General features: G+C 39.7%; 1 protein-coding gene across 1 annotated transcript; it reads right to left on the bottom strand.

Moving 5' to 3' along the window:
• Nucleotides 1-877: 877 nt before the first annotated feature.
• On the bottom strand, nt 878-15372 carry tnfaip8l1 (tumor necrosis factor, alpha-induced protein 8-like 1). The gene is made up of 2 exons (XM_036587234.1): nt 15119-15372; nt 878-2038 (listed from the first exon to the last, which is right to left on the bottom strand). Exon 2 carries the CDS (start codon nt 2031-2033, stop codon nt 1473-1475), a length of 561 nt encoding a protein of 186 aa, XP_036443127.1. The 5' UTR covers nt 2034-2038; nt 15119-15372; the 3' UTR covers nt 878-1472.
• Nucleotides 15373-27905: the final 12533 nt, after the last annotated feature.

Below are 27905 nucleotides of genomic sequence, written 5' to 3'. Positions count from 1 at the left end.
ACCTCGCAACAGTTACTCCGAAAGAACGCGGAGCATAGCTGGGTCAGTTCTTATGCTGCGTATCGTTAAATGCTTCAGAGGAAGTGCTGATTCTGCTTCGGGGCTGTGCTCCAGCACACAGTGAAGATCGAACAGGACAGAAGGAAGTTTAACCCAAGAGCAGCACTCCTACTGTGCTTCTTCCTGAACACAGGCCCTGCTGTCAAAAATAAAACCAAGCTTTTTTTTGCTTTTTCCTCTCTTTGGCAGAGCTGCTTTACAGTGTGTGAATGGCAGAGACAGGAAAGAATCAGTGGACTGTTGCACATTCACAAGAAAACAAAATGGACAGCGCACAAGTGTGGGAGGGGGAAAGGCACGGTGATAAAAAATATAAACATTTTACAACAGCAAATAATTAGAAAATAAAAGTACAGTGAAAAATGCTCATATACTCCTTCATTCCTGAGGAGGAACTGCATCAGGGCAAAAGATCGCGAAGTGAATCCGTCACAAAAAGGCCATAAAACATCGTAAAACTACTAAGTAGAGCTGCACGACATGGATAAAATGTACTGCAATAATACAGCTTTGCAATATATTAAGAATACATGCGGTAAACCTTTAAATTTGACATGGTGAATGATCGGCCTGCATTGTTGACGAAACGTTAGATGGCAGGAAGTTGTTCAGGATGTTCACAGCACACAATAAAAGAAAAAAATAGTGATTTGTTAGAGGCTCATTTGCATATTGCAGCCTTCTGCGATATCAGTGTTGGAAAAGGCGATATTGTGATAAATATTGTGCAATGAGACATCATCGACCGGTTTGTACACACATTATAAACCTTCTCGGTTCACTTCTTCTCCATAGCGGTCCTCATATGACTCACACGGGCGTTAAAACATAAAAAAGATTAAAAACGTTTGCAGAGATTGTGTACATTGGTCCTTTGATCACAAGCTACAGTCATTCCAAGCTGGCATGATATTTTCTTAATCAAAAACATGAAAGGGTACAATGTAAACCTTAATCCCATGTAAGAGATGAAACAAAAATCTCCTTCATTAAAAGTTAATCACTATAGTGCATTAAAAATGCTCGATTATATGATTCCACTCATCGAGAAATATGGGAAAAGCACGTCCATCTGCTCCCTCAGCATTTCCTTTCATAGTTTAAACAATCTGCAACCCTGAATAATCCAGCCATACAGGAGCGGGTGTTTAAAATATGAGTCATGCTCTTCCTTGAATGGTTTAAGCACGAAAACATGAGGGTGGTGCATTGTCACGGAAAGGCCACTTGGGGCAGCTGTTCGTGTTAGGGTCCTCCCACGAGAAGCACGCTGGGCCAGAAACAGCTTAATAAAGCCTTTGGTGGACGGTGGTTAAACAAAAACAACAGAAATAATGGAAAAATGTTCACATACAAAGTAAAAAAAACAACAAACGAACAATGTAAGAGCTCCAGGAGGCCAAAATATGGTGTCAAAGGCTGCCTTCATCCAGCATCTTGTTGACCCCGTCGCAGATTCTCTGCAGGTGGGCCCGGTAGACCTCGGAGGGGCTGTACAGCGCAGCCAGAAAGTCACAGTCGGAAAAGTGGTTGAAGACGTGATTAATGCGTGCGTGGGATTTGGCCGTCAGGTGACGATTGATGGCCTGGTGCAGAAGCTCCCTGCAGTCGTTCAGGAGGCCGCTCATGACCCTCCGGTCGAAAGTGAAGTCGATCTGGTGGAAGCTGACCGCCGTCATGGCCAGGGTGTGCACCTTCTTGCGGAAACGCTCCACCAGCGCCAGCTCCTCGTTGTTGAACTGGCCGTTGCGGTACAGAACCCCCAGCTTCACCACCATCTTGATGAGGTTCTTGATGATCTTCTGCGCCTCCTTGCGGTTGCGGGTGTACTCCTTGGTCACGCGGTACAGCTCGTCCAGGACTTCGCTGCTGGTGTCGTCGATGAAGAGGTTGGCCATCGTCTTGGTCGCCATCTTGCTCATGAGCTTCTTCTGGGCCTGCAGGGCCAGGTTCTTCGTACTGAAGGAGTCCATGTTGTCTGGAAAAGGAAACAGAGTCAGGAATGAATTCTCAACATGCGTCAGAATTTTTTCGTGAAAATAGAGGGTTCTTTAGACTGAGGCCACTGAAGAACGACTAAAGAAGCTTCCAATGGATGGTTATGCAAGTCAATGAATCAGAAATCATAACACATTTGCTCTCCATACTGTAAGTGAAACAAGCTAGCTGAGCGTTTTCTGTCCATGATAGGTGGGGATGGTAGGAGAAGGTGGAACACGATATTATTGGTTAATATTTTCTCCACCTGCTGGTGCAAAGTGATGTAATCAAAAGTCAGAAGACATTAGAGTCAGGCAAAAATCACACACACCATCCACACAGCTGCTGTCAGAAGAAAACCTTGTATCTCCATTTTTGTTGTTTTTCTGTTTTTGGCATAATTTGTAATCAAATACCTGTTGACCTTTACATTGTGTGTAAATTTCATGATGAATGGACTAGAAGAACTGACCCATAATGACTTGGAAAAAATTCTGGTTCCATTGATTTACATTAAAAGTGAAGTAGGTTTTTTCCTTCTCCTGTAAAGTTACCATTTTGGAGATGCAAAAGTCTAAGAACTTCCACTTAATGTAAAGGTTCTCCACCAATAACAGTTTTTTCTTAAAACTGCATATCTGAGTCGAGCACCATTCACCACTTTTTCAAACTTACAGCATTCAATATATTAAACTGCATGACTGCAATAATATCGATAAGGGGAAAACAATAAATTACAATAATGTTTTTGAAGTAAAGGCAGGTTTTCTCCTCCCCCAACACTGGCTTTGCACCTGTATGGAGGAGTTTAGGAGTTAAAGGAGTTTTCTAAAGCAGACATTTTAGAGACAGGCAACAATCAAAGCAACTATTGGACATCCATAGTTTTTTCAAATTCTATAATATTATATAATATAATCTAACATGTTATGACAAACCAGGCTTAATAAACCCAGTAACAAAAACTAACGAGGTAAAAAGGTCCTTTTTGATTTCAGGTGTCCTTTAAAGATTCATTTTTGTAAATCGGATTTGTGATTGTTGAAGATTCTTTTAAAGTGTAAGAACCCTCACCTAATGTAGAGGTTCTATACCAATATAAGGTTGTTCTTAGAACTGCGTATCCGAGTCGAGCACCATTTCACCAAATTTTTCAAAATTACTGCATCATTTTGAGGTTAAAATGTGAAGCTTTAAACTTACTGGCTCATAAAATATTTAATTAGGTAAAAGAAAGTGGAATTTAACTTCTTTACTTTTTTATTTTAAAGCTTTAATGATGAAAAAATATTTTAAAAAACTGGAATCCCCCTTATGAGCATAACTGCACAACATTAAGACACAAAGGTCACAAATACACAGGAAATACACCGATCAGGTGTAACATTACTCAGACCAGACCAGCGCAACACACACTAACACACCACCACATCAGTGTTACTGCAGTGCTGAGAATGATCCACGAGCCAAATAGTACCTGCTCTGTGAGGGTCCATGGGGGTCCTGACCACTGAAGAACAGGGTAAAAGGGGGCTAACAAAGTATGCAGAGAAACAGATGGACTACAGTCTGTAACTGTAGAACTACAAAGTGCACCTATATAGTAAGTGGAGCTGATAAAATGGACAATGAGCGCAGAAACAAGGAGGTGGTCAGAATGTTATGCCTGATCGGTGTGCATGAAGATGTACAACATACTGAGTGCAAACTGTTGGAGATAAACAACTGTAGGTGTCTTTTTGGAGAGGAATATTAAAGTGAAAAAACCACAGGAGCCAGATGGGAGGAAAAGGGGAGCTTTGCACTTTCCCAAACAATACTCATTCATCCAAATTAGTACAGCAGATGTTTATCTGGACTTCCCTGTGTGGAAGCAGAAGGAAACGCGAGTGCACATCTTTTCCAGCAAACACATGCTCGGGGACACAACAATCGACGACAAAAACAGAACATCAGCACGCTGAAAGGAAACCTAATCGCAGAATCACAGAGCGGGCTTGTTTAATGAGTCATGTTGCAGGTCTGGGGGCAGGAGGTGGACTCGACAAAAGGTGTGAAATTTCTCACCAACACAATGAAGTCGATCTTCAATAGAGTTCCAGTTTCGGACGGCCTGACGTCAGAGAAGAAAACCTAAGCAATAGCTCGGCGTTAAGGGTAGAGCTGCCTTCCTGCTCTTTAGAGCCAGCAGCGAAACAGAGAGAGAGAGAGAGAGAGAGAGAGAGAGAGAGAGAGAGAGAGAGAGATAAAAGAAAAAGAGTAATTGACAAAGAAACAAACTAGAGATGAAGAATGTAACAATTTCAACACAGTGTCAAAAAAAATCTGAACCATCACAGACACGCCCCTCTCTCTTCTCTGAGCATCTTTTATTTACATCTTTCCTGGAAAACACTTAAATGATCAAAAAAGGCATCTAGGTGCAGCTTGTTAGAGTAAGGTGGGCAGAAGGGGGCGGGACTTATGCTATGGACACACCCAAGCTCAAAAGACTGGGCTTTATCACTGATTTGATGTCAGTCAAATCAATGTGTGTAGGAACAGGGGTCGCAACCCAAATGTTAAGAGGCATTTTGTTACATTACTGTAAAGGAGGATTATTTTATTTTTACCTACAAATCTGATTCTGCTGTGGAGCCACAACAGGGCTCTAAAAACATGATTAGAGCTTTGTAGAATCGAGACAACTTAGACGAAGTATCCGCAGTCAAATCAAATCTTGAACTTAAATTTAAAAATCATAATTGAATCAGATATGAAAACGTGTAATATTACAACCCTACACGCGTAAAAATGGTTCTTGAAGGGTTCTTAAGTAAATGGTCCTATAAAGCACCCAAAGCACCATTTAAATAAAAGGGTTCCACAGCACCCAAAAGGGTTGTTCTTTTGTTACAAGCGTGACACCATAACAATAGAAGAATTTCACCCTTTTGGTGCTGTATAGAACCCTTTAATAGAAATGGTGCTTTGTGTGCTTTATAGCACCATTTTCCATCAATCTGAAGAACCTTTTCATGAAGCAAAGAACTTTACTCTTTAATCATGCAAAGAGTTCTTTGAGTGTTCATGGTTCTATATAAAACCATGTTCTTTACTTCTTTATTTTATTTACTAAAGAACCCTTAAAGCCCTATCTTTAAGAGAGAGAGAGAGAGAGAGAGAGAGAGAGAGAGAGACACACAAATAAATATAAAGAAAAAGAAAGGAAGACAAAAAGAAAGAGTGAGAGAGAGAAAAGAAAGGCAGAAAAAGAAAGACGAGAGAGAAAGGAAGAAAGACAAAGAGAAAGAAAGGAAGAAAGACAAAGAGAGAAAGAGAGAAAGAGAGAGAGATAAATACATAGATAGACAGACACTAATCTGCCCCCAATGACTCGCGTCATTCGTCAGAGCCCAGCAAAATCCCTCTCTCAGATTTCCCACAATTCTTTCCACAACAAAGCTGCAAACAATCCATTCATTACATCCTACTGTCTCGAGGAAGGAAAATAAGGAACTACAAAGCACCGACACTGCACTGTTTATCACACGGGCAGTAAAGGCCACTGAAACATCCAACCCTCCATCTGAGAATTTTAGCACTGTCCCTGTAGATGGCGCTGATCTGATACCAGGGGCAAACATTGTGCACTGTTTTGCTACGGTTTCCAGGTTGAATGACATGTTTTGTTGAAACGGTGTGAAACAGGCTGTGATGTGCGTTCTCTCTCGCTTAACATCTGTCAGAGGTGTTACCCAATCAGCAGGGACGTGCGCAAAAACACAGCCGTATTACAAAGGGCAGCGCAACACAACAGATACTGATAAAGTCCTACAAACGCGGCCGCTGCAGTTTGGTGGACACAACAACTGAAGACTCTAAAAAGACGTGTCTCTCGTATTATATTGTAGTTTTTTTAATAGAAGACCCTTTCACAATGCAAAGAACGCTTCAATCATGCAAAGGGTTCTCCGAGTGTTCATGGTTCTATATAGAACCGTTTTCTTTACTAAAGAACCTCTGAAGAACCATCTGTTTTAAATGTGCCAAGTGTAGTACATTCAATAAAAGCCTTTGAACATCAGACCTGGACTCCGAGTCTCCTTCTACACAGACACTGCAGTCTTTGGTAACAGCAATTTTTCCCTCACTCTCCTGTCCTCAGTGTGTAAGACAGAAGCAAAGTTCCTGTATTTTGTCACAGTCGCTAAAACTGCATATGACTCTGAGTCAGTACATGCAGCTCTTCGCCTTCAAATACGATTACAGCTGCAGGAGGACCAGCACTCATGCTACGAGATCCTTCTCTTTTCCTAAACATTGTCTTCTGAAATGCATCATTTGCATTCCTTTGAAAGTGCACGTCTGATGTCGTGTTTTTTTTTTCTTTCTCTGGGAAAAAAAAATAAAAATCTTCATCACGAATCCAGAGACAGAAGCGGAGCTACACAGGCTGACGTGAGATAGATGGATCTATCCTTCAGTTTCTTCAGAGGATTACACACCCCCTGCTTCGCCCAGCCCAAATTAACGTCTGTCAAGATCAAAGGGATCTCCTTTGAGGAAAGACACAAGGTGAGGCGAGCAGATACGAGGTCACGCTCCTCTCTCCTCTCTGGGAAAAGGGATGGGAACGGAGCTGCACCTTTACAGAAGCACAAACATGTGGGAAACTTTTCAGAGATGCTTTTCGGGCTCATTACGCCCCCCTGCTGCGAGGAAAACACCACCAAATGACACATTTTACTAATGTGTCCAAGAATTTCACTCTCCGAGGTAATGAGTTTCCTGGCAATGTTTGTGGCTTTAAGATAAAGAGGGAGATCAAAGGCAATTTGTTGATAAAAAAGGGGGGAGAAAAACAGAGTTGCGGATGATCTCAATAGGCGCTGAATGCACCTCGGAGGGAAATTCAGGGCCTTTTTGCTTTCATTCAGAGCTGCGATTCTACTAAGAAACGCTGTCCAAGCCTCGCGTTGCCAACTGTGGTACAGTAAAATGTTTCTGAACTTTGTCCAAGGAAATACTGGGCAGCGACCGACCCTCAAGCACTGTCATTAGTGGTGAGTTTTACATGAGTGCGAATGAAAACAACTCGACAGTAACGGAGAGGCGAGAGCAGCTGGACTCACAGTACATGTTACAGGCCAACTCCGCAACTCATCATGACAAAAGTACAGGCCTGTCTGGGGGGGGTGCGCTGATATGGGAACTGTGGGCTCATGCCAACCGCCAATATTGCCAGTACACACAGTTGTACGCAGAAGTTTGGGCACCTGTGGTCAATCTACCTGTTCTTTTGACTTTTCCAGTAAACGAAAGGTAACGCACCCTCTAGAAAACAGACTTCTGTGCAGTTTAATGAACAGTTTGTGTTTATTGGCTAAATTTAATATATTGGGGAAGAAAAATAAACCATAATATAGCCTGTGCAAAAGTTATGGCACACGTTATGACTGGGTATATGTAGCTGTTCCTTCAGGCTGGGCATAATTAGGCCGAAAAATGACAGACTTTCCTTGTATCTTTATTTATAGAGCCCCAGTGAGGTATATGATAATGCATTTTACTTAGAACATCAACAAAACATGTCATTTGAATTTCTACATACGACTGTGCATATCTGCTGATGCTGTTACCAACATTGAACAATGAATCTGATCAAATCCTGTAACAAATCTACTGTGAAACAGCACTCACTTCGTGTGATTTACCAAGCTTGCTACATAATTCATTTGTCTAGTTCATGGTTCTTCATATTGATAGAGAATGGTTCTCTATAAAAGCTTTTTGAAAATGGTTCTAAATAGCACCAAAAAGAGTTCTTCTTTTGTAATGAGCCTGACATCGTAACAATAGAAGAACCCTTTTTGGTGCTATATAGAACCATCTACAGCACATTCTCCATCAATCTGAAGAACGCTTTGCATCATGAAATCAGACTGATGTAAGTGGTTCTATAAAGAACCTTTCTGAAAATGGTTCCATATAGCACCCAAAAGGGTTTTTCTATTGTTACGATGTCAAGCTTGTAACAATAAAACAACCCTTTTGGGTGATATATAGAAGCCTTTTCAAAAAGGTTCTGTATAGAACCATCTATAGCACATTCATGCACATTTTCCATCAATTTGAAGAGCCCTTTCACAATGCAAAGAACCCTTTAATCGTGCAAAGGGTTCTTTGCGTGTTCCTGGTTCTATATAGAACTACTTTCTTTACTAAAGAACCATCTTTTTAAAATGTGTACAAAGAACTATTTTCAAAAATGTTCTATACAGAACCACATAACACGTTCTCCATCAATCTGAAGAACAAAACCTCATGTGTCCATTTCTGTCGTTTTTCAGTTTTTGACATCATTTGAAAATGCCTGTTGCTCTTTACATTGTATGTAAATTTCATGATTAACGGACTACAAAAACTGACCCAAAACGACTTGGAAAAAATTCCGGTTCCATTGATTTACATTAAAAGTGAAGTATGTTTTTTGCTTCTCCTGTAAAGTTACCATTTTGAAAATGAGGTTTTCTTCCTACAGCAGCGTTATAAAATGTAGAAACTGGGACTGGATTAGCCTTAGAGGGAAATAAGGTATATATTTATAGGGCAGCAAATGCAGTAAAATGAATAGAATGCAGTAACCGAGTGTCACCTAAACATTCTGCTCTCATAGAGTTTAATACATACTCTACATAGAGTTTAATACATACTCTACATAGAGTTTAATACACACGCATCTTTGAAATGCAAAGTGTCTCTTTCAGGACTTTTTGGCCTTATAGCATCCTGAATCCCTCTCCACCATGTGGAAGATGTGCTTTAAACAATATGTTTCAACCCAAAACTTCACCTCAAAACAATCATAAAACAATATCTCAGTCATCAGGCAGTGAATTCATAACCATTTCATGTAATAACTTTCTGTGAGGGAGCTTTTGGAGGTGGACATCTGGTTCCTATCACCACCACTGTGAATGACTCAGTAAGTTTCTCCAGAACAGAGCATTTCACTTCACACCAAACCACTCTGAATGACTTTGTTTACACCTTAATTATACAGAAAATCAGCTAAACTCCCCTTTAAACGCACCACTGGTTAATCAATAAACGTGAGGTTAAACATTGGCCTGATCTGACCAAAACAACTCGGATCATGTGAATGCCTTGATTCAAACACCTAAAGAGCATCTGTGATTGGTCAGGATGCTTAACGGCACACAATAAAGCATTCAGGGAGAGGGTAGAGACTCATTTGCATACTACAATCGTCTACTGTAGGGCCAATATTGCAACAACATTTACCAAACAATACAGCCATTGTGCAACTCTGAATATCAGCTTTAAAGTGCACCCTAGTGCGCTATGCTCATCACCGGCCACTGAGTAAAACGAGCCTGAGGAGAGGCTGAAGTTTTCCATTACCTAAACTCACCTTCCTGGAGGTGTAAAAGAGCATCCTCCATGTTTAGGCCCTTCAGTAACAGGAAACTGTCTGAATTACAGCAGGATAGAGAAGATCATGGACGTTAGCCCAGGCTCAGAGGTTTCCAGCCACCAAACACAGCTCTGTTTGCCTGCCTTGATTGGCTCAGGTGAGAAAGAGTATGACTAAGTGGATCCACCTGAAATCTCCACCCACTTTCTCCTCATGCCCCGCCCACCCTGAGTTAAAACAGGGCTCCAGATATAGACCATGCTGCTCGAGTGGGCACAAAGCAAGAGCTACAGTGCAACGATGAGAATTTTAAGTTTTCAGTCCATCTACCAGAAAAGCAACAATGGTAAGCTTATGCTATGTTTGACTTTCAAGCTTTGAAGTGTGAACCTACAACCAGTAAGGCCTTCGCTGCCTCCAACAGCAACGTCCCTTTTATGTGCTCTCAATTCTACCTCCATCAGGTCTGCTTATGTAACACGAGGACTTCTGAAGTCGAAACCTCAATCCGAGTGGCACGGCTGTGTGTTCAGCCATCACTGTCTCATCCCACCTGCGTCACGCTCAGCAGGAGAGGCATACTGTCTCTTTGCCCAAAAAAAAAAAAAGGATACACACTTTTTCTTTTTTTTCCCAGGCTCCACAGATCTACAAAAGCCTGCGGTGCGATTAATTATTCAGAAATGTGCCACAAGACGGCCCATAGATGAATAATGCATTAAGCAATTTGGGAAAACGTAAGGCTTAGGTGGGAAAGCATGTCGTTAGCTAAAGGTGATGGTGACCAAAGTGGTGCACAACAATGAGAAATCAGAAAAATGAAAGTTGTGGTCTACAGAAAATGGGCTGAACTGGTAGGAAGTTCTTTGAGTTTTGTCATAGTCTTTATACCGGTATGTCACAAATGAGCGCAGATAACACAACGTGCAAACAGTCCAGAACATGCTATCGTTAGCTGAATGGCTGAGCTGGGAATATTTCACTGGGTTTTCTTTCTTACTGAAAACAAAAACGCAGCAGTCAGTCGTTCAACTCTCATTGTGTGCTCAGTTGCAGTCTGAGGTAGACTGTCACCTAAACATTCTGCTCTCCTAGAGTTTAATACATACATCATTGAAATGCAAAGGGTCTCTTTCAGGACTTTATAGTGCCCTGAATCCCTCTCCACCATGTGAAAGATGTGCTTTAAACAATATGTTTTAGGCCAAATTTTCACCTCAAAACAATCATAAAACAATATCTCAGGCAGTGAATTCATAACCATTTCATATAATAACTTTCTGTGAGGGAGCTGAGTGGCTGAGCTGGGAATGTTTCTCACTGAAAACAAAAACGCAGCAGTCAGTCGATCAACTCTCATTGTGTACTCAGTTGCAGTCTGAGGTGGATTGTTTTTGAGGCAGAATACTTTAAGGACAAATTTGATCTATTGTTCTATATAGCTGAAAAAAATAGCAGCTATATAGCTGTTGTTTTCAGTTTTTGACATAATTTGAAAATGCCTGTTGTTCTTTACATTGTTTGTAAATTTCATGATGATTGGACCAAAAGAAATGGCCTAAAATTACTTGGAAAATAGTCTGGTTCCACTGACTTACATTAAAAGCAAAGCATGGTTTTTCCTCTCCTGTAAAGTTAGTACTGTTTTGGAGATACAAGGTTTTCTTCCAACAAAAGCCATATATATATATAATATGTGTGTGTGTGTGTGTGTGTATATATATATATATATATATATATATATATAATATGCATGCACACAGTACTGTGCTAAAGTTAGACAGCTTCCATTTTTTTCAGGAGACCCACTTTCAGTTCCTCAAAGAATCTCTGCAGACACACCTCCAAAGTTCAGTCTTAGTAGCTGGTTGATCATTTTCTGGAGTAATCAAACACATTCAGTGGTGTTGAGGTCTGGACTCTGGGGTGGTCAGTCCACTGCTCAGCTTCTTTGTTTGATGTGTTGATGTGTCTCCTTTTCTCAGTGAGGTTCTTCTTGACAGCTACACATCCTTTCAGACCCATAGCGCTGAGTCGTCTTCTCACAGTGGAAGGATGGACAGAAACACCTGTGGATGTTTTCAGATCTGAAGCAACTTGATTTTCTCCTCTCTCTCAGCTTTTTTGTTTGTTTTTTTCCAATTTTCTCCCCAATTTAGTCACATCCAGTTCCACGCACTAGTTGGGACTTCCCGAATCACACAGAGGCAGACAGAGGGGCCATTCTACCCACCCTCAGCGATGCTATAGCCGTCCGTGGATGGAGACCATGGACGGCTGTAGCATCACCGAGGATTGAACTCGCTCAACACTTAGACGACTGCGCCACTCAGGAGCCAATAAAAGAAGATGGGGACAGTTTTGGTGTCTACCAGGTCTTCCAGGTGGTTATTAGGAGTCACACTTTCACCTTAGCTTTTAATCTTATTTAACCTTCTGGGGGTTTTTTCCCCCCACTTCTGACTTTTCTACTTATTTTGACTTTCTCCTTCCTTGGGCAAGTGGATTATCTCGCATCTGATCTCAGAAATATCTCCTGAAATACATGAATAACTTGTACTTAATGGCTGTTTTGACTGGAAGTTAAATGTTTACACAGTACACTGTGATATACTAAAGTGGTCAGAAATTTCAAACATACCATGATATAAAATTTTAGCCATACCATTTCTGGCCCACTACTCGCCTACAGGAAGCAAAAAAAGATGGCAGTGACCGTCTCTTGTGCTTGGGAACGTTGTTTCTGCAGACATATAGTCTGTCAGGCTAAATGCTATGGAGGAGACCACAGCTGAAAGCATTTCCTGTACTTTCTGCAGTTGCACAAAAGTATCTCTTGTGAGCACGACTCCATTTGCTTGTGCAAGAAGATACACTCGCATGTTCTCTACTCAGAGAGTCGAGCATGTTCTCTACTCAGTCATTTCACTGCCTTTCCAGCTCGTGACATGAAGCAGAGCTTTCTCTCTGGGCGTCCAAACTGTGCAACAGCACACAGAGTGGCCTTTTTGTAACTGCCAAACAAGAAGGATCTCTTGATAATTGATCTTGAGGTCATGCAGCTAAAGATCACGTACAAACACACAGCCTACAACCAATCTGACCAGAGGTAGTGAGGAACTCTCACCACACACACATTATTCTAGATTAGTGGACAGTGATGAGGACATTTATCATTTTCGTGATAAACTCCGCCACACTACGTGACAATAGGCTTTTCAGAGCATATCGTGTATATCAGCAGCAACCTGAAACCAAAATGGGCCTTTTTTAGCTTCTTTCTTCATGTCCTTGGTCGTATTAAAGGGCCCATATTCTATGTTATTCCTGTATTTCACTATTTTCCCTAAGATCCACTTTATAATTTATTTCATTTGTGTGGTTCTATGTATCAAAAACAGTCATTATAAATTAATATATACAATTTTAGAATTATACAGGCTGTTTTTGTTGCTGTGCCTGTAAGACTGGTGTATGTAAATGAACTCTTTTTTGATTGGCTGTCATTCCTGTATTGTTTAAAAAGCAGTCCTCTTTATAACTTCAGTGTGAATGGGTGGGGCTAAAGCACTCTAGGCCAAATGATGGATACATGTAAATGAGCTCTTTTTTGATAGACTGCTTTTTAAACAATACAGGAATGACAGCCAATGTTGAAACACTAACTTCAGTGTGTGTGGGCGGGGCTAAAGCACTCTAGGCCAAATAGATGAATATATGTAAATGAGCTCTGTTTTGATTGGCTGTCAGTCCTGCGTTGTTTAAAAAGCAGTTCATGTTGAAACACTAACTTCAGTGTGAATGGGCGGGGCTAAAGCACTCTAGGCCGAATAGATGAATATATGTAAAGGAGCTCTGTTTTGATTGGCTGTCATTCCTGTATTGTTTAAAAAACAGTCTATGTTGTAACACTAACTTCAGTGTGAATCGGCGGGGCTAAAGCGTTCTAGGCTGAATAGATGGATATATGTAAATGTGATGGTTTGCATAACATCACTAAAATAGGCTATAGCTTAGCATCCATGTATGAACTGTATGGATGGCAAGTGAACGGTATGTTCCGAAACTTTAACGTGTTTAAAGTGTTTACAAAATACATCAAAATACTCTTTTATTAAAAAAATAAAACAGTGATAAGTTCAGTTTTATGAATGGGCTTTTTTCTTTTTTGGCTGTTCCACCTTATAAAACCTCATAAAAACTAAAGATTGTGATACATTTTTGTGGTGCATTTTTAAGTGACCTCTGCACTAGTTTGTCACTTAAGGCCATCGTAATAATGAAGAACACTGCAAATCCACCGCAGGTAAGTCTTAAGTTGAAAAGAATTTGTCAGCACTGTACACAGGTGTTTCCTGGGTTACAGCTGAGGTCTTCATGCACTTTGTCATTCAGTAAATCAGGTCACATCCCCTGTAAATGAGTTACCCAGTCTGTCATTAGCACATGACGTTGCCATAGGCGCTGGATCCATTGTTCTTATTGTTCTTATTGCACTTCACCTGCAACCACTGTGGGCTATTAAAGTCAGGAAGGAACAGCAATAACATTATTCCAGCTTCTTCGCCTTATTGGTTGATCAGGCGAACATATCAGGCCTATTCGTTCCAAAGTAGAATTTAATATATTTTATTTTAGGTGCCATAATGTTAATGAACACTGTCATATTTCATTGTAAGGCAATGCAAAAATTTGCAATTCAAGTAAATAAATAGTGGCAGACAACTCTTATAATGAGCTGTTTAGAGTGTTATCCTCTTAAACATGAAATGGTTCTATATGATCTTTTTAAAAAATGGTTCTTCAAGGGTTTCTTATTAAAGACAAGAGTTCTACAGAACCATGAACACTCAAAAACCATTTGCACGCTTAAATGGTTCTTTGCATGGTGAAATGGTTCTTCAGATTGATGGAGAATGTGTTGTATACAATTCTATATAGAACCTTTTTTTGAAAATGGTTCTATGTACACACTTAAAAAAGACGGTTCAAGGTTCTTTAGTAAAGAAAATGGTCCTGTATTGAAGCACGAGCACTCGAAGAACCATTCGTATGATTAAAGGGCTCTTTGCATAGTAAAAGAGTTCTCCAGATTGATGTAGAAAGTGCTGTAGATGATTCTATGTAGAACCTTTTTTGAAAATGTTTCTATGTGCACACTTAAAAAGTTAGAGAAAATGGTTCTAAATAGAACCATGAACACTCAAAGAACCATTTGCATGATTAATTGGTTCTTCAGACTGATGGAGAATGTGTTGTGTATGGCTCTATTTAGAAACGTCTGGAAAGCTTGACAACAGCAGAACCTATATGGTGCTATACAGAACCCTTTTCAAAAGTATACAACACATTCTCCATCAATCTTAGAACCACTTCACCATGCATAGAACGATTTAAGCATGCAAATGGTTCTCCAAATACTCAAGGTTCTACACAGAACCACTCTCTTTACTAAAGAACCTTTGAAGAACCATCTTTTTTTAAGTGTGTTAGAAGAAGTCCCAGCATCCAACTCAGCAGAAAGTTAATGTCAGAAGAGTAAATGATGTATTAAGTTTTATGGGTTTATAGTTCAATTAGACATTATTTTATGGAAAATCACGAACGTATCTAGTCCCTCAATCCTTCTTCTGTGAAAAAGAAAGAACCTTTAGTTACCTCCAACTTAAACCGGATACTGGGGCGTCAAATCCGTGATCTGCAATCCAGCCTTCCTTCTTCAAATCTCCATCTGAGAAATGCAGGGTGTTGCAGCCATATCACGCGACCTGTTTACAACCGCGGAGAAGAGTCAACGCTTTTCTCAAAAGACAACAAAAGCGAGCTGCCCGGGTCGGCGGAGCTATTTTTGGTGTCGGTCCAGCGGTGTAAATAATTGAAGAAGTGTTGCGGATCGGTTACGAGTCTTTTTTCCTTTTGCTACACGACTCCGCCTTTTCGAAAACTTTCAAACTTATGAAGGGATCCTGGAAACCGGAAGATTGACGGCAGCTTTGACCAATAGCGTCTCGGACTCAGCGTACGGCTGGCCAATCAGAAGCAAGTTCGAATGGGTTGTTTCTTCCCTCCTCCCCGCCAGCCGTTCTCTGACAAGTCCCGCCCTCCTGTGTTGGGATTGGCCAACAGATCTACAGGCAAACGGGTCGCTGAATACAGACAGTTAATACGCCCGTATGATAAATCTGAACTTTTAATGGCTATGTTTTATATTCACAGCGTAAATTCTCAGGCAAAAAGCCAATTATTGTTGAGATGGAACATTATATTGTATTAATCGAGCCCTTTTTTCAAACAAAAAGTAATATATATATATATGTGTGTGTGTGTGTGTGTGTGTGTCTTTCTAATGTTGTTTGCTTTTGATAAATAAAATATAAAAAAATGTATGTAACTATAAACTATAATCATGTCGTGCAATATTCAAACTGCAAATCTTAGAAGGACTGTACTGGACTGTAGAGCGTGGAGTTGATGCTCCTGTATTCAATTTTAAATAATAATATTAAATGAGATAATGGCAAATAATTAGATATGTAAATATATGGTTTCATAACTATACATAAAACAGTATCCAGTTGAGTTTGGATCCATTTTTACATTATTTTAAAAAATATATTATTATGATTATATTATTATGTATTATTGTTTCTGTTTAAATATTATTGTTACATTATTTTCATGATACTTAACCCCCCCATCCCCAACCCCACCCCTCAATTTTCATTGTTGCTAACTCATTTTCCATGTAAAGAAAATCGTTCTTTCACCCAAAGCATGTTTAGACCTTCAACACTGTGCTGTTTTGGATGGTGAAGGTTGTCCTAGCCCTACCTAAGTGATCTCTACAGTCATTTTATCACATCATCTATTAATTTTGCATGTGGTAGATTTGTCTTAGCTGCTGACTGCACAGTTTGAGATTGTGATACATTCCCAATACATTACACTAAAGACTCCAGCCCACATAGACATTCAATTGGCTGAGTAATCATGAACTACTGGCCAATCACAACACATGGGGCGGGGCCTGCCTGAGAATTGCGAGTCTTGAGAATTTCCCAAAGGAAGTCACCTCACAGAAAAAACAATGAGGGGCCCTTGCGGACTTTTTTTTAACCATCTGTAAACAATCGACAGCTGCTGAATGAGAAGCTCAGTGACTGTTCAGTTATCCAGGTTTCACTCGAGCTGAATGGGGTGAGGAAATAAGACTGAACTGCAAGTAGTCCTAAAGTCATAATAACAGAAACATAAACAGAAGTTTGATGCCTGAGAGACAGAAAGAGAGAGACAGAAAGAGAGAGACAGACAGAGAGAGACAGACAGAGAGAGAGAGACAGAGAGAGAGACCCCGAGTCTGAATAGGTAAGGAGGCATGCTCCCCTTCTGCCGGATGTTTTTTAGACAGCTTGTTTTTTTCTGTTTTATGAATAGATTGCGCTGAATATCCGGCTGAGGCCAAATAAACTCGTTTTAGAAATGTCTGCATTCACTCTCTTCATTAATATGTGTGAACCTCAGGAAATATTCAGTGTGCAGCCTGTTTAAGTGAGCAAGTATGAAGTAGCTTCTTTAACAGTCATCTTAATGCCCACTGTCTGGACACAGGAGGACAAAAGCCCTAATTTTATTACCCAAGATGGCTCTTTCTCACTAGGCCTATCATGAATATGTACAAGAAATATTAACCCATATTTTCCTTAAACTAAATGAAGACTATTTTTCAGATTTTTATATATATATATTTTTTTTTTTACATTATTTACATATTATTCTGCGTTATTTTTATGGTTATTAAACACCCCCCACCCTGAAATTTAAGTATTGCTAACTCATCTTCCATGTAAGGAAAAGCATTCTCGGTTCATGTCCACTGTTAGGAGCACAGCGCCACCCTGTGGTTTGTGATTGTATTTACAGCGAGCACACAGCTGCGAGGTGTGAAAGCACTCAGTTCAGGTTCAGTAAAACCTCCTGATACTGTCTATTTTCTGAACAGATTCACTCAGCATGAAGTTTCTTTTTTTTCTTACATGGTGATGCTGAGAGAAACATTTACATGCACAGATTTCCTGCATGTAGAAGTCACTCTAATATGCTGAATGTAGTGCTGCTCAATTCCGGCAAAAATCATAGTCACGATTATTTCGGTGAATATTGAGATCACGCTTATTTAACACGATTACTCACTGACTTTGGAAACATCATGCATTTATTAAACTTCTAAACTTCTAAAAACCTTCTTTAACAGTGGATTTCCTTGAACTTTAAATGTAATTCAACTGAAAAACATTTAAAAATATAAAGGAAAGGAGTTTATTACACAACAAAACAAGAAAAGCATTTTGATCCAGAATGTGAGACAATAATTGTTTTATCACGGTTATCTTGTTTTCATAATTGTTGAAAACCAAAATCATAACTGAAAATAAATATAGATTAATCGTCCAGACTTATCTGAGCGTACCGCTATTAAAGGGAAATTCCACCAGCTTTCCAAATTTTCTGTATAATCAAATTGATGAGACATAAACAGAGTCATTCAGAGTGGCTTATGGTTAAAATACTCTGTTCTAGACAAACATATTGTGTCGGAAGAAAACCTCGTACTCCAAAATGGTAAATTCACAGGAGAAGGAAAAAACATACTTTACTTTTAATGTAAGTCAATGGAACCAGACTTTTTTCCAAGTCATTTTGGGTCATTTCTTTTATCCTTTCATCATGAAATTTACACACAATGTAAAGGACTGTTCAGGAACAGGAATTTTTTAAATTATGTCAAGGTTTTCTTCCGACAACACTCATACTCAGATTTCTTCACAGCGCTGATGATGGGAACCAGGGGTCATTATATCTGCAACCCAAATATAGCCATTTTCTATTTTATTTACTATCCAAAATGCGCAGTGGACTTGTGTGTTTCTCCTAAATTTTGGGGACCGTTTTGTTTTGCAGTGCCCTGCGTGTACCTCTCCGCCATGAATGGGTTTAAAAATAAGTTTTAGGCCAAAATCTTATCTCAAAACTATCATAATACAATGTCTCAGGCATCAGACAGTGCATTCATAACCATTTTGTGTAATAACTGTCTGTGAGGGAGCTTTTAGAAGCATTAAACTTTGCAGAGGTGTAGCCAAGGGGTGGCCAGTCCAGTGCCACATCAGAATGAAGCGTGACCGCCCTTCTGGCCACTGCAGTGAGTGAAAGTGAGACAGACAGCCATCATTAATGATTCATCAATTATGATTTATGGTGAAAATGTGCCATCAGGGTACCAATCAGGTATAAGAGTCTGATGATGCCGCATTTAGTAATTAACATATCTCATTGTGATTGGCTAATTTCCTGAGCAAACAGGTGGCTGAAGGTCCCTTCAGCAGTGCTGCTCATAATGTACAAATATATATATATATATATATATATATATATATATATATGTGTGGGTGTGTGTGTGTGTGTGTGTGTATATGTATACATATAATACATAGTACATATATAATACATAACGTCAACCCAGTTTTGTCTTTCAGTTTACTTTTGGCAATAACTGTACTAATATAATATTTTATTCTTGTGGAAATGATGGACAAATTTAGTTTTGTACAGAGAAAAGACAACACATCACTTTTTAATTGATTTGAATATATTAACGCTTTTTTCCTGGCAGTGTGCCACCCCAGTAAAATCTCAGGGGCATCCATGGCCCCCCATTCTAAAAGTTCTAGCTACACCTCCAGGCTGTTGGTCATCTACAGCAAGAGTTCGCAAGCTTTTCCACGTCAAGGGCCACCTGTTTATCACTAGAAGGCATGAAGGCCCACAGGAAAACAACAAAAAACATTTTTTATTTAAAAAATCGTTTTGGGGAAATTTAACACAGTAATTTTTGGATGCCACAAGATGAACTGAACATTAAATTTCAACAGATTAGGTGAACATAACATGTTTTTTACCTGAAATCATGCACAATGGTGGCAAATTAAGCAAAAATGTTCATTCGCGAGTGGACGATTGAAATTTTGGTGCAGTATGTTTTATTTCTAGAGGCAAGCGGCTAAAATCAGATGAGGCTCCGTTGTTACATGACTTGTATTAATATATATTTTTTCACAGATTTTTTTATTACAAAGTACCATCAGTAAGTCCAGCCTGGCCATCCAGGACAGTCCTGAATAGCACCTTTTCCAAAATGGACAAAACTGTGGATCAGTGCAATGTTCCATATCTGAATGACTGAATACTCTCTGAACAGTGTTTGGTGAATATACATTATATGGTCAAAGGTTTGTGGACACCTGCTCATCCAATGTTTCTTTCAAAATCAAGAGTATTAAAAAAAGAGTTTTTCCCTCTTTGCTGCAGTAACAGCCTCTACTCTTCTGAGAAAGCTTTACACTAGATGTTGGAACATTACTGTGAAGATTTGATTGCATTCAGCCACAAGAGCATTAGTCAGGTCAGGTACTGATGTTGGATGATTACTTCTGGATCACAAACGTCACCTTAACTCATCCAAAGGTATTTGGCCCAATGCTGTATTATATGGACCACTGTCTCCTTCTCAGCATAGGCCTGAGGACCACTAGAGGGTACATCGTGGCCCACTTGTGGTCCACAGCCCAGTGGATGAGAAATCTTGATCTACAGGTTTCTTCATAGCTGCATAGTTAGTAGTTTAGGCTACAGTTGAAGTAGTTCCACCTAGTGGTGAAACTGCATTCTGATTTGTTCCAGAGAGAAAGAAGGATCTGCAGATTTTTTTTTCCATTTCAGTAAAGAAAGATAGAAAAAATCCCCAAACCAAGGATGGAAGCTGCTTCTTCCTCTGACAGGGCTGCTGTCAGTGTCACAGTGGCTGGAGGAGTCGTAAATGGAATTGTGGCTCCTTTTTCTTGGAGGAGAAACGGCTTTATCCTCACCTCGGTCGCTCCGGTCAGAGTATGCAGGTGAGGCTCTTAGACACGCCGCTTGAATGGATGATCTGGCCTTGGCTTGCACATTTGGCTCCTTGTCCTGTCTGCGCATCTTCTGCCTCTTGGCATCTTTTGATCCCATGTGGAGCTTCTTTAGAAGTTTTGCCTTGACAGGCTTCTGTGGGAACAGAGGTTGAGGCCCCTCTTTTAGCTGAGGGGAGATAAGAGAACAGACTTAATAGTAGCTCCAAGCCAGTGTCAGAAATGACCAGGAGCAAGGGTCAAAAGTGCTGGATACAGAGGAATTTTTACCTTTTATCCTGGGTTATATCTGGTTTGAGCTTCTAAATGTAATGAATGAAGCTTAATGAATGTCACTACTAACCCTAATACGCTAATAAAACACTTATGAAACAGTGCTGCTGAAACACTCATCACTTCAACGGGAATGGGCGGGTCTAAACTGCTGTAGGCTGAATGGCCAGGTATGTTTAAATGTATTTGTTTTTGTGACCTCACAAAAACAGATAATTTAAAATAACTCACTTTAGCAGCTGAGTTTCATTATATGGACTGTATGGAGTGGAGAGTGAATGGTATGTTAATGACATATTATTTCCTACCATGCTCTGATTTCTTATTGCATTGGTGAAAAGTATTTTTTCTATGAATATATAGAAAATGGTTTTCAGTAAGTATATGAGTTCCTGTAATCTTTTATATAATACGTTTTTTCTGCACCTTTTTCTGAGATGGACAAAATCCTGTGGGTCAGTGTGATTTTTATCTGGTATCTGAATGGCTTCATTCACTAATAAGAAGGGGTGTCCACAAACCTTTGGACATACAGTATAAATGTACTTGTAATAATGTTTTTACGTTTTTTTTAAGAACGTTTTTCTGCTCAGTAGCACCTTTTTTTAGAGATAGAGAGAAAAAATAGATGTACGGTTTCAGCACAACAGCGGTTTAAAGCCATATATTATCTCACAGAAATGAATGGCAGATGAATGTAGCCAAAAGTTTGTGGACCCTCTTATGTCAATATAATACAAGCAAACCAGCAACACTCTAGCATCCACGTGGGATGCCATAGCAACCACCTAGCAACACCCTAGCAACCACCTGGAATATCACATCAATCACCTAGAAACCACATGGAATACCACATCAAGCAGCTAGCAACATCCTAGCAACCACCGGAGATACCACAGCAACTGATTAGCAACACTCTAGCAACCACCCGGCATAACACAGGATCTGATTAGCAACACCCTAGATACCATCTGGAATAACATACGAACTGCTCAACAACTCTCTATCAACCCCCTAAGATACCATAGAAACCACCTAGAAATACCTTACCAACCAAAAAAGAAAGAACTTCAAGAGTCCTTTAGTAAAGAAAATGATTCTATATAGAACCATGAACACTCAGAGAACCTTTTGCATGATTAAAGGGTTCTTTGCATCATTAAAAAGTTCTTCACATTGAAAAAGCGTTCATCAGCAAAAGGGTTCTTCTATTGTTATGAGGTCAATCCTGTAACAATAGAAGAACTCTTTTTGGTGCTATATAGAACCCTTTTCAAAAAAGGTTCTAAATAGAACCATATACAACACATTCTCCATCAATTTGAGGAATCATTTTACCATGCGAAGAAACATTTAAGCATGTAAATGGTTCTTTGATTGATCATAGTTCTATATATATAACCATTTTCTTTACTAAAAAACCCTAAAAGAACCCTCTTTTTTAAGAATGTAGGATACTTTAAAACCTTAGCAACAGCTTAGCAGCCCTGAAAACGCAACTACCATGGGGCCACCTATCAATATCCCAGCAACAACCTAGCAACCATCAAACAACTGCATAAAATACATAAAAAATACATAAATAAAATAAAATACATAGCAACCATCTAGCAACGACCTAGCAATGTCATAGAATTGCGTAAGCCGTGCAGCCATTCTGCATTTTCTTCAGGAAACTAACTTTTCTTCATGCCATATTTTTATTGTTGGAATAGGGGAAATAGTTTTAATACAAATTTGAGTTCATATTGGTCACCATGAATCGCATGTCCAGCACCGTTACACAGGGATGCCCTCTACGCAGGAGGAACTGCTTCAGTCCAACCATGGCTTCTTGGTGTGGCAACACCTGAAGTCGTGTGCCAGAACAGTTATAATTGAAGACACCTTTTTAGAAGAGATTAAAAGAAAGTTAAATAACATGAGCGTCTTTATTTATTTGGACAAAAACTGTGAGCTGCAGGTGAGAGGTCAGTGCTCTGAGCAGTTAGCCGAACCACATCACATCAACCACAGTGTTCGTCACTCGCATCAGGATGACCCTCTTTCTGCTGTCCTTCATCACCAATCCTAACACCATCCTCATCATCATCATCATCATCATCATCATCCAGGACTTTTAAGAAGTTCCTTGAAACAGATGGAACGAATCTGTTATAAGGTGGTGTTGAAATGATACTCGCTGCACTGCATATAATGCTCTCACTATCACTGGAGATGAGTGTTGATGAAGCTTCCTCCGCTTTCTCCTCCTCTTCCTCAACATCACTATCATCATCATCATCCTCAATCATATTCATGGCCAGAAAGCATGGTCTGCTCACTCCTGTTGCTTCCAGTGGCCTGCTTTCATCATCACTGGAGATGATTATAGAGGTAGAAGTGGGACTATGAAGATGGGACTCTTCATCATGATCAACCATGATGTTGTTGGATCTCTCAGTATGGTCAGTCGCTGTTCTCATTCTCATCGTGCTCTCCTCATCAATGTCCAGGAGAGTGATCAGAGGGTTATAGCACAAAGATCTTCACTCAGTCTCTGCAAAAGAGCCTTTAATCAGTGGTTCTTGAACACAATCTTGAGATTATCCTCCACAGATTTGTATTTTTTAGATATATATTTTTGGAATATTTTCCAATTTTCTCCCCAATTTAGTCATATTCAATTCCACCCACTAGTTAGGACTCCCCCAATCACATGATACCACCAGCACTAGAAAGGTGAAGCTAGCACAGGCTTCCTCTGAGTCCTGTTATGTTACCACATCTTTTTTTAAAATGCTGCTAACGCAACGTCATTGGACAGCTGAACACGCTTGGAGGAGAACACTAACAGATACCTGCGCTGACTAGCATCTTGCTAAGTGATGGGGGGAGAGGGAGGGCCAGAGAGAGCGAGGCCCACTGTGCTCTCCTGGACTCCCGGTCACGGATGGCTGTAACAGATTTGTATTTTTCATGATTCAACTGATGAAGCGGAGATCAGACTCCAGTCCTGTAGACCTACAGCACTGCATGGTTTAGCATTTAGCATCCTACATTCTGTGGCCCTCCGGGAACCAAGTTTGGCACCCAGTTATGAACAAATGTAATCATGAGCTGATCAGGTGAATAAAGTGTATTAAAACAGGAAAAGAGTAAAGTGTGCAGTGATTCTCTCAGATGGAGAAGAGATAGATAGATAGATAGATAGATAGATAGATAGATAGATAGATAGACAGATAGATAGTTTGGAGTATCTATAGATAGATGGATAAGTTAGAGTAAAGTATGAGAGAGCTGAAATGGAAGTATATCTATTTGCATCTTTCAAAATTTCTGCACTGTTAATTTGTTGAGTCATTCAGAGTAGTTTGGTGTGAAATAGTTGATTGTAGAGATGTCTTTACAGTGGTGGTGATAGGAACCAGGGGTTGCCATGACTACAACACAAATATAGACATTTTACAGTGGGGTGGGAAAGTTTGGGCAGCCTTGTTAATTTTCCTGATTTACCTTTATAAATCATTGATTGTTTGGATAAAAAAAATTCCGTTAAATATATCATATAGGGGACAAACACAGTGATACTTGAGAAGTGAAATGAAGTTTATATGATTTACAGAAAGTGTGCAATAATTGGTTAAACAAAAGTAGGCAGGTGCATAAATTTGGGCACTGTTGTCATTTTATTGATTTCAAAACCTTTAGAACTAATTATTGGAACTCAAATTTGGTTTGGTAAGTTCAGTGACCCTTGACCTCCATACACAGGTGACTCCAATTATGAGAAAGGGTATTTAAGGGGGGCAATTGTAAGTTTTTCTCCTTTTTGCATCTTCTCTGAAGAGTCACAGCATGGGAGTCTCAAAACAACTTTCAAATGACCTGAAAACAAAGATTGTTCACCGTCATGGTTTAGGGGAAGGATACAGAAAGCTATCTCAGAGATTTCAGCTTTCAGTCTCCACTGTGAGAAACATTGTGAGAAAATGGAAGACCACAGGCACAGTTCAAGTCAAGGCTCGAAGTGGCAGACCAAGAAAAATCTCGAATAAACAGAAGCGAAGGATGTTGAGAACAGTCAGAGTCAACCCACAGACCAGCACCAAAGACCTACACCATGATCTTGCTGCTGATGGAGTCACTGTGCATCGTTCAACTATTCGGCGCACTTTACACAAGGAGATGCTGTATGGGAGAGTGATGCAGAGGAAGCCTTTTCTCCGCCCACATCACAAACAGAGCCGCTTGAGGTATGCTAAAGCACATTTGGACAAGCCAGCTTCATTTTGGAATAAGGTGCTGTGGACTGATGAAACTAAAATAGAGTTATTTGGGCTTAATAAGGGTCATTATGCATGGAGGAAAAAGAACACAGCACTCCAAGAAGAACACCTGCTACCTACAGTAAAATTTGGTGGTGGTTCCATCATGCTGTGGGGCTGTGTGGCCAGTACAGGGACTGGGAATCTTGTTAAAGTTGAGGGACGCATGGATTCCAATCAATATCAGCAGATTCTGGAGATCAATGTCCAGGAATCAGTGACAAAGCTGAAGCTGCGCCGGGGCTGGATCTTCCAACAAGACAACGACCCTAAACACTGCTCAAAATCTACTAAGGTATTCATGCAGAGGAACAAGTACAACGTTCTGGAATGGCCATCTCAGTCCCCAGACCTGAATATTATTGAAAATCTGTGGTGTCACTTAAAGAGAGCTGTCCATGCTCGGAAACCATCAAACCTGAATGAACTAGAGATGTTTTGTAAAGAAGAATGGTCTAAAATACCTTCAGCCACAATCCAGACTCTCATTAGAAGCTATAGGAAGCGTTTAGAGGCTGTTATTTCTGCAAAAGGAGGATCTACTAAATATTGAGTTAAGGTTTTTTTTTTGGTGCCCAAATTTATGCACCTGCCTAATTTTGTTTAGACAATTATTGCACACTTTCTGTAATTCATATAAACTTCATTTCACTTCTCAAGTATCACTGTGTTTGTCCCCTATATGATAAATTTAACGGAATTTTTTTATCCAAACAATCAATGATTTATAAAGGTAAATCAGGAAAATTAACAAGGCTGCCCAAACTTTCCCACCCCACTGTATTTACTATCCAAAACCACCAGTGAACCTACACGAGTCTTCTGAGTTTTTTATGGAACGTTGATGATATTGAAGTTTTCCTTGGTACTGTTTTTAAAAATGTATGTTTTGGGCCAAAATCTTCTCAAAATGAATGTCTCAAAGGCATCATGCAACAAATACATAAGAATTTTCTGTGATAGTTTTCAATGAGGGCTTTGAACACTTCGGACATCTGTACATACTCTGTTTTAAGGTTTAATTCACAATGTCACCTGTAGGTGGCACAATACACTTGTAAGTCAGCTGCCAACTGTTATTTTGGACCGATGGGAACAGTTTAGATAAAATTACATTTAAAAGGTTTAGATACATTATTATTCTTTTCATAAATTAAGAATTTTCTTTGTTTCTTTCTTAGCTTTTCTCGTAAGAACATTTAGAGCAAGTGGTATTCCTGAGAACAATGTTCTTAACCATAAGACTCACGTTTGTCACATACTGTAAGGACTGACAGCGTAAACTCTTAAACTTTTAATATGTTTCACAAAATATAATTGCTGTGTTTAAAGCAAGGCGAATTTTTCCTGTTGGCCAAAAGTTTGGTTTGATTTTGTTTTACCATTGGCACTGATGTGATTATAGATAGGTAGATAGATAGATAGATAGATAGATACTTTATTGATCCTGAAGGAAATTTAGCAGCCAGTATCAGTCACACAAAACAGGACAGTTATAATAATAAGGGTGATACAATATAAAAGGAAGAATATATACAAAAACCCATCTACAGTCATATATACAACTAGAAATATACAAAAATCTGCAATAAGATCTCTCCTATGATAAAAAGGCAGTGCAATAATGACTGTTCACGTAGGTGCAGGTGACAGCATATAATGACAATACTGAATAAATATGTGCAGATATTGGTACTGAAATAAAGTGTCCAGGTGTGGAGTGTCCAGATGTGCAAGATGTGCGATAAGGTGTGCAGAAGTGCAGTATGTACAGTAAGGTGTCCATATGTGCAGATAGATAAAATAAACCTGTAATTTAGCCTGAGAGACTCAGTCCTCATCTCTCCTCTTCCCTCTCCTCTTCTGGCCCCACTGGGAAGAGTTGAAGAGCCTAATGGCTCTAGGAACAAAGGATCTCCTGAGTCTGTTGGTTGAGCAGCTCTGTGACAGAAACCTGCCACTAAACATGCTCCTCTTATCCGTGATGATGGTGTGCAGCGGGTGGCCATCATCATCCATAATGGAGAGCAATTTATGCGGAGTCCTTCTCTCGGCCACCTTAACCACAGAGTCCAGTTCCACACCGACCACTGACCCTGCTCGCCTGACCAGCTTGTCCAGTCGCATCTTGCCTCTCTTTTTCATGCTTCCTCTCCAGCACACCACAGCATAAAAAAGACAGCTGGCAACCGCGGTGTAATACGGAATAAAACACGGTGTAAACTGAATAATCGAAATATCACAGAAATACAACATATTTCTGGTAATCTGTAAAATGTTGATATCGATAGTCTACATGACATATTACTACAGCTCATTTTAAATGTGGGTTTATGTTTCCTAAAATGTAATTGCATTTTTTTTCTCCATTGACAAATACATAATGTGGTCCTGCCCAACAAATTAAATTCAATATTTTATTTTAAGAACCATTTTTAAGAATCAGATTCCAGTTATTTACTATAAATATACTGTAAAAAAAGCTGATCCTAAATCACCACGCGCACTCCGAGAAGCGGAGTGCCAGATTGGCCACGTTTTCTACCAACTTTTTCTAAACATTTGAGGGCCCTGACCCACCCAGTGACATTATTTTGAATGTAAGGATGGAAATTAGTTCATGTTTTATACAAAAAAGGATTAGCAGTTAAAATCCCCCATTACATACTAAGGCTTATTATTCAGTAATTATGTGGACTACAGTGCAAACTGGTTGAGCTATTCTTAGGTTATAGAAGTGTGTAATAAAATTTCGGGCCTGCCAGTGGGCCCTGGGCATTTAAGGGGTGTCTGCAGTTTTATTAATCTTTGTGGTTGCATTATTAAAACTATTGCTAATTAGGTAAATAAATGCATTGATAAATAGCATAAGTGCTATTAATTCAGCTGTGGACCAACAGCTGGTCT

This window comes from Colossoma macropomum, unplaced genomic scaffold, assembly GCF_904425465.1.
Source record: "Colossoma macropomum unplaced genomic scaffold, Colossoma_macropomum, whole genome shotgun sequence".
Taxonomy (NCBI): Eukaryota; Metazoa; Chordata; class Actinopteri; order Characiformes; family Serrasalmidae; genus Colossoma; species Colossoma macropomum.
This window is presented reverse-complemented; position numbering and strand designations above follow the sequence as displayed.